Here is an 8,398-nt window from a genome sequence, read left to right as displayed (position 1 = left end):
CATAAACTTTATTACTACTTCACTAAATAATGTGACAAGCACCTTGTACAACTGTGCCTTGTTTAATAAGGGTTATCACGAACATGCTCCAGGATCTTCTTAATACCCAGCCAGGTCTCTTGTGCAGTTGGCAGGATCTGAGTAGCTGGAAGTAAGAAGCCATAGCGTCCTGTGTCTCTCAGCTCAAAGGCAAATGAATACTTAATTCCAATATCATAGGTCCAGTCAATACTTCCTCCACTAGCTTGATCTGAAGAAAGAGTAAATATCAGAGCAAAATTAGTTTTGTTACTCTCAACATACTCATACATCAAGGAAGCCCATAAGGGCATATTTAATAAAATAGTACAAAAAGTTGAGGTGTGTTCTAAGCCAACCAATCACAGACCAGCTTTTACTTGTTTGCGCTCTATTATTAGTTATTCATAATAATAATATTAATCATAATTATTAATAATATGTATTCTTATTTTGATAACGTATATATTGAGAAAATACATTTAGATGACCTCTGTAAAATTGCAGCACATTGTGATATGAAAGAAAACTAGTTCATCCAATCAAGTTTTATATTTTGGGGTCAATCACAAATGTGATTTTGTTACTTACTAAGAGCATTCATGCCAAGCAGCATTATCAGTTTATATTCTGACTTGCCTTAGATTTGACATAAGTTTTTACAACGATGTATTAAAGTATATATAAACCCAAAAACAAAACGTAAATCTAATGCAGCCTATCAGTCCTTAGAAGTGATGGATATATTAATTTCCCTTTTTTCTCTTTATTGTCACCTGGTGATCCCACCAGTAATACACTTCCTCTCCTATGGTGACAAGGTTCATTCAATGCACTGCATCTATGGAGGAGCAGCGTTGTCATCCTAGGCAGCTCTCCTTTTCTGTACCTTCTTCTCATCTCCATTACATTGAGGTGATCTGCTATGTAGTTCACTGTAGGTAAAAAATTGCTTGGAAAATAGCTGGAAAAGCTGATAACACTGTTTGGGGTTTCAGTTCAGTTCGCAGGAAGTTAAAAGGACAAATTTCTGACAGGATCAACCGGTATTTTTCTGTTCTTGCAGAAAATGTACTTAGCCTAAAACTGAAAACTAATGCTGCCACCACATCTAAGAACTTATAAGCTGCAATATATTATATTTTGTTCTGGGGTTCAGCTATACTTTCATTGTCTAAAATTGTAGAGTCCAGATACTAAATGCATCTGAAAAGGAAAGTATAAACATTATTAAATGTAATTTTTCAGCACAAGCACCAGCATTGAAATTTAATGTCTGCCGACATCCAGTGCGATCAATCGGAGGTTGTGCCAGCTTGTTGGAGATAGACTATTGAAAGTTTATCTGTGCTTTCTATGGGTTAAATTGCACAAGTATTTTTTTTCACAGTTCTGAAACCCATAGCGTAAAGTGACACTAAACTCAGGAGTTAAATCTTAAAAATGCATTTAAGTAACTTACCTATCAATACAAATGTATCTTATTTGTGTATCACTGAGCTGTAGATCCTCCAATCATCTCTGAATTGGTGCTGACACTGTCCTTCCTTTTGCAGGGCGGCTACTTTTGTTCCCAATGCTGCCTGTGTGTGTTGTAAAGTAGCCAACACTCCACGATCACTCCCATTATGTACTACAATCTCAATATAAATGAGTAAACTAAACTGAGATTGTAGTCCATCACAGCAGCAAGGTTGGAGTGGTGGCTACTTTACAACACACACAGGGACCATAGGGAACAAAAGAGATTAAATTGGTGCTGTCCTTTTGAGGATCTACAGCCGAGTGATACACAAATAAGATACATTTTTGTTAATAGTTAAAATATTACTGAAGGCAGGGCATTTTTTTTACCTTAATCCATTCACTGCATTAAGGTAAAAATGGGCCAGTACCTTTATGTGTCCCCCATCCCCCCCACACCTACCTGTCAGTGCCGCTTGCCACCACAGCCGATCCCCGAACCAATCATTTGTTCCCGAATTTCCTGGTTGCGGGGGAGAATACTGGGTCGTACTGCCATCAATCAACCTGTTGGGCAGAGAGGGGGGACGTGGCCTGCTATAGGGCTGTGTGTATCTATGGATGCACACAACTACTGCAGGCACGGCCGGGAACACCCACCCATGGGTGCCTCTACAGCAGCCGCTTAGCTGATGGCGGCACCTGTGCAGGGGGTGGGGGGAGAGCGCTGCGGAGACCCACCAGAAAAAGAGGAATTAAAAACATTTTTTTAAAAAGAACAAAGGATATGCTTTTAACGTGGGCCCCCTATGCGCATGGATAAAAAATAGTTAAAGGTTTAATGTGACAAGGTACTTGAATGAATTTTTAAGATTTAACTCCTGAGTTTGGTGTCAAAAATAGCTAATTCAATTTTACAATTTGCTATTGTTTGGTTTTTATCTTCCAAAGTAGCATTTCTTCATGGTGGCATTATTAGTGTGAAAGTAACACACACTGGCAGCCAGAGAAATTATTGAATTCAGTTATATTGATGCCTTGTGTCCAAAAGGTGTACAGATGGGTAAAGTAATTTTACTTACAGATAGTGGAGCAGATTGTTCCAACTGTGTACTGGGTGCCATAGAGAGCGCTCAATGCACTAGCAGCAGCTTTACCAACTGTGTTCTGCAAAAAGTAAAACATACTGAGTTAAAGTTTTTTAAACATTCCATAAGTTAACATTCATACAGGCTGTAGCAGTCATTCAGTCCACCTTGTCAGATTTTTAAGAGATGCAAAACATTTCAGTTAATGCATATTTTATTTATGACAGTTATTTATATATCGCCAACAATTTACACAGCAATTTTATATACTGCACATTCACATCAGTCCCTGCCCACAAGGAGATGACAATCTAAGGTCTCTAGCTCACACACATATAGGGCCGGTTTAGATAGGAGCCATGTACCCTTCCAGCATGTCTTTGGAGTGTGGAAGGAAACCAGAGTAAATTTTTATCGTTATCTGTCCAATGCAAATGACAGGAAGTGAGGATAATTCTCCCCAGTGAAGAAAAAGAAATAAAAACCTAACAGATGTTCTAACCCTTTAACAATAACAAATTTGTTCAGATTTGTCTGAAAGTTCATGTTAAGCCTATTACTAGTTCACTCATACGATGTTGGAAAACAGGCCCTATTATGACCCAATATGACTTAAAATGGTGACTGTTTCTCATGCATAAGAAATGCACGAGAAAGAACAGGAAAAGTTGGGTCAGCTGTATTGTCATCATTTATAGAACTAGCCAGTATTTTATTATCCTAGTATCCAAAGACTGCTTAAGCATATATTTAATAAATATAGTCAGCTTTCTGTGCACAAGTTAAGAGTACTGACTGGTATGATTGCTTGCTATATAGTAAAATGTTATTATTGGGTGTATTTATAAACACTTTGCAGATCCATTCGCTCTGTAAATCTCTGAACATTTGTTCTGAGTGAAAAGAGGCAAAGCAAATGGCATATTATATATTTTTTTATTTACAGGTCTATTCACTAAAGGATGAAGAGTTGAGAGAAGGTAGGAGAAGTGAACAATCTAGGACAAAATAACTAATTTAGAAAATTCTCCAATTCAGCTCACTTTCTAGTTCAGCTATGTTGTCCTAGAGTGTACACTTCTCCTGAGTTCTCCAAACTCTTCACCCTTTAGTGAATAGATCTGTTGGTATAATTTCATTCCAGTACGATGTAATGTAATACTGCATAATGGACACTATATGGCGCTGTAAAGCTTAGGTAATAAGTATTGATTTCCTATGTTCCCCAGCTCTAGTGGCCATAATGCGATCTTTTCCAAACGTTACTTGGAACCTGAAAAGAAAATATACTGAGAACGTATGTTTTTGCCTCTATTTGCACAGAATGAATGCTCAGAGTTTTGCCGGGGCGAATTGTTCTACAAATTGTTTATAAAGAGAACTTTATGTGTTTTGAATCGTATTCTTGGACAAACTTACCAGCTCAGTGTAGTGAGCAGGGTTGGTGCACTTGTATCCATAAGGGAAAAGCAGGAGTTGAGAGTAGCTGTGGATGCTCACAAATCCTTTGATTTTGCCATGACTTCTAATAAAGTTGGCAACTGTCTTTACCTCCACCTCTGATTCTGCACTGGGTCCACGGTATGAATCAGAACAGGGGTCAGCACTGGCTCCTGGCCCTACATAAAAAAATGAATACGTATTTCTAAATTGCGGCAGGTTTGAATTTCCAGACTACACATTGCTAATTAGGAGTTGGTTATCAAACAATTCAGTGTGACTGACTGCAAAAAACATTTTTTTCCTGCTTTAGATCTGAAATGCATATTGTTGGTTGGGGACTTAGGATTTTACAGAGTTAAAACTTTTACTTGTTGGTCATTTGAAACTTTTGTAAAAATCATACAATGCAACTTGTGTTATTAGCTATATTTCCGTTATAATTCTTCAACATACATAAAACTTACATTATGGTTCTTTGAACATATTGACTAGTGTGTTTGAGAATTTAGACCCCATATTAAGTAATATGTCACACTCTTCTGTTCTGATTGACTTTTGCCTTTCTAAAATATTAAACCACTAGAATAGACAACAGACTGATAACACCCATAACAATTTTTGAAAGCTATCTTTTAGCAGTTTAAGATGATATTGAAGGGGGTGGGGGGGGAGTTAAAACAGTGAATATAATCCATGATTACCTCCAAAGCCTGCATTCCAGTTTCTGTTGGGGTCAACACCAACACATCGGCTACCGCTTTTGATGGAACGGGTTTTACGCCACATACGGTTCTAAAAATAATAAATAAATATTGGTAAAATAAATATTGCATATTAATATGCTGTATTATTTTTAGTCATCAGGTGGATCTCTAATCTCCTTTTCACATGTCCTCCTGAAGCAGCTTACCATTTTATTGTAAAATCTTGTTGTTTACAAAGGTCTGTAGCTGAAGCTGCAGAATACACACAGAAGTGTATACAGTACTGATCAGAGTGACTTATCTCCTATGAACCAGTTCTGTCTGCAGTTTTAATGAGGCAATGCCACCCCCGAGGCAGGCTCTTGCACTTTATCTTTAGCTAGTGCTTTAAAAAAATGTGTTGTTTTTTTTAAATGGTTATATGCACATATAGTAAGCCAGCAAATCTCTCTTAAATTAAAAAAAAATAGAAAACTAGACCAAATCATTATAGTTTACCATTAAAGCAAAGGTATCATTTCAACAATTATACCACCATAGCAAAAAAGTTACATAGTTAGTCAGGTTGAAAAAACACAAATCAAGTTCAACGAATAGACACATAGGGGGTGATTTACTAACCTAAACACACGCACGCACTAGGTGCATGTGATTTTTACACAGCAAAACGTATTTATCAACCAAAAAGCCTCTAAAAGCATATTTCCACTAATGCCATATATGGAAAAATCATGCACATGATGCATATATAATGCTGCTTCACAGTTTAGACAAAAATGGTTAGCTTATGCATTTACATTCCTGCATTCATCAACGCAAGCAACACAACATAGAGCTAATTTACACAACATCACCTTGCAAATTCATGCAGGGCTTTGCACAACACACCTGCTGGGTGTGTACACACTACAAAGGTGTTTAGATTCCACCCATAGATCATGCTGGGAGGGAACACACTACAGAGGTGTATACATGTTCGTGGTGTGTTTATAAGGTTAGTAAATCAACCCCATACTGTACCTAAATAAATAAATATGGGCATTTGGAATAATGGGAAGTTGGGTTCCAAATAAAGGTATGGCTTATAGAATAAACTTGAAACAATCGTTAACTTCAATTCCACATTAACATTTCTACTCTGTCAGTCTAACCTGCAATATCACTATTCCTAGAAAAGTTCCTCATGTCCTTTTATATTCCTTAAAATAGCAACTAGGGAAAGCAGTCTCAATGTATCTCACTGAAGTATACTACCTGGATGTTTGGACTGTTACAACATTAATAACATTGTTTTATATTTTATTCTCCTATCACCCTTAAATTTGAATCATTAGACAAATGAGTTATTACTATATTGGTTTGAAACTGGTACCACATGGGAAATACCATTAAGGCTAGATACTTACTGCTGTGTGAGAGTAGGCATAGCCATCAGGATTGGTGACAACCAAGAGGAAAACATCATATTTATTCAACAAAGAGGTCACAGATGTGTCCTTTCCATAGTCAAAAGCAAGCTTTAAAAATAAAAAAACACAGATGTTGTTGTAAATAAATATGCTTTTAAAACAAATGAGTGTTGGCAGGGAGTTACTAGCTGTAGCCTTTCTTACATCCTGTTCTAAGAAAATGTATTTTGATTTCCTTTACATCCTTTTCCTATTGTGCTACCTGTTGGTTGCAGCACTAGGAAGGTTAGAAAAACGGAAAAAGGCAGAACTTAACAAATTTTAATCAATATCAATGTATGAACTGTAAAGGTTTTTATAAAGTAGGGTATTAAATGGATAGATTTTTGCACGAATGTTCATATATGAAAAATCCCGTTGAAACGTTCGATACTGGCATCAGAAACTTGCTGATTGCCATTCAAAATTTAATTTAGTTTTCACTTTTATTTAACATTCTATTTTGGAATAAATGGAGTTTTCAAATGAAAAACACATTCACTGTTAGAAATTCGTTCAACGGAGTAACATTTTTCAACATTCTCTTTTGAAATTTTTCAGGAACACTGTAATTTTCTTCTGTCAATCGCACTATACTAATTGATAGATATTCGAATGAGCGTTCTGAAAATGAATTCTTTAAATTCTAACCATGTATACCCTACTTTAGAGTTGTTGTGGAGAAACCCTGTTTTCCTTGTGTATTTTGATTATTTCTTTTTTTTTACCACATTCTCACCTTTCATAAAATGTTCCATACTTGAAGCATGTTGGTATCTTGAATAGAACAGAACAGCTAGAGAAAAGTTTTTTTTTTTCTTAGAGGAACATTCATGCAATATTTCTTATATCTAAATGATATATTTGATTAATTAACAGCCAGTTTGAGGTAGTCAACTACTCTTAAAGTTAAAATCTAGACAAACAGCTAAACACATGTATGAAATATATAAATGGGAGATGTTTTACCTGCCAAATGATTTGCACACACAGCACAGCCCTGTCTGGCATGGTAGGAGACCTAATTTTTATTTGCAGCAGTTTCACTCTCTTACAGGTCTTCTCCTCACCCCCATCCTGTTACTGGACAACTAAAGGAAAAACAGCAGACTTATGGGCTCATCTCTCAGATGTTACTCTGCTCTCTCATGGCTCTTTGTGCTGTTTTTTGTTCCCTTGGTCTGAACTAAGTTCAGGTATTTACACTGCTTGCATTTACAAAAGGACATTTAATGATTTATTAACAAATACAGAGCTTCATTAATTTGTGTTGTTCATATCTGTCTGGAGATTGGCTTTAAGGTTTACATATGTCAATAAACATGAGGTTCATAGAAATGGTATGGTTAGGGATCTCTCAGTTGATGGATTATGTGCAGTACACCAATATGTTTTACCCTTTATCATGTAGATTTCAGTTACCTGATGTGCAGTCCACAGGGCAGTAGCTTGAGTAACCCATTCACGTGAATGAATACCAGCATCTATCCAAATGCCAGGGCGGTCAGCTCCAGTGCTGAACTATAAGCAGATTATTGTATTTCAATAATTTTTATAACCTATCAATAGGGTCATGTGATGAATATTTAAGTTGTGTTAGATCTCACTGTGTACATTCTGCAATTTCAATTCTTAATACAAAGCTGGACTTGCATTAACAAATATAAAACTGAAAAATAAAAATGTTTGTCTTGAAAGTAAACATTTTTATATTTGCGGCAAACATTTTAATTGTAACATTTCTTTTGCACTGCAGTTGTAAATATAGTTACTTTAATAATGCACAAAATGTAAATGAAGGCATGGCTGCTATATTTTAACTGACTAAACAAATATGTTGGCAATTTGGAGGTCAAAAATGTTTTTGTTCCCTAGAAAATATAATTATGTTGTGTCCTTTGCTATTAAACTTGTACTACGTGCAGCCTAAGTGAACTTCAGCTGTAGAAAACTTTTGTCAGCTGAAAAAATTAAATATTATTTCTATCTCATACTATATTGCAAACATTACTAACAGAGTCACCTTAAGAACATAGATGGGACGTCCTTCATATGAGGTACCAATCTGTTGTTTGCTGACAACTGATTTGTAATCTGCTACAATTAAGTCAATGGCATTGTATAACTAAAATAAAGATGACAAAACAGAGATTACACACACAAAAAATACATTGCTCCATATATTTAAATAGCACAAAATTAATTTAATTCTCATCACAGCTGTATATATATA

At 35.9% G+C, this 8,398-nt stretch overlaps 1 protein-coding gene across 1 annotated transcript in view; it reads right to left on the bottom strand.

The window, feature by feature from the left end:
* LOC108795098 (carboxypeptidase A2-like) overlaps nucleotides 1-8,398 on the bottom strand; it is a 15,100-nt gene continuing 6,702 nt past the window's right edge. The window contains exons 5-11 of the mRNA XM_018566289.1: nucleotides 8,189-8,290; nucleotides 7,588-7,686; nucleotides 6,124-6,234; nucleotides 4,715-4,805; nucleotides 3,990-4,189; nucleotides 2,565-2,649; nucleotides 1-250 (exon numbers count right to left, since the gene is read on the bottom strand). Of these exons, the coding sequence (XP_018421791.1) occupies nucleotides 63-250; nucleotides 2,565-2,649; nucleotides 3,990-4,189; nucleotides 4,715-4,805; nucleotides 6,124-6,234; nucleotides 7,588-7,686; nucleotides 8,189-8,290 (876 nt within the window). The 3' untranslated portion in view covers nucleotides 1-62. The remainder of the gene's footprint in view (nucleotides 251-2,564; nucleotides 2,650-3,989; nucleotides 4,190-4,714; nucleotides 4,806-6,123; nucleotides 6,235-7,587; nucleotides 7,687-8,188; nucleotides 8,291-8,398) is intronic.

The sequence above is a fragment of the Nanorana parkeri genome, unplaced genomic scaffold (genome assembly GCF_000935625.1).
Source record: "Nanorana parkeri isolate BGI_ZX_2015 unplaced genomic scaffold, ASM93562v1 scaffold27, whole genome shotgun sequence".
NCBI lineage: Eukaryota > Metazoa > Chordata > Amphibia > Anura > Dicroglossidae > Nanorana > Nanorana parkeri.
The sequence above is the reverse complement of the archived record's forward strand: the minus strand, read 5'-3'. Positions and strand labels throughout refer to the sequence as shown.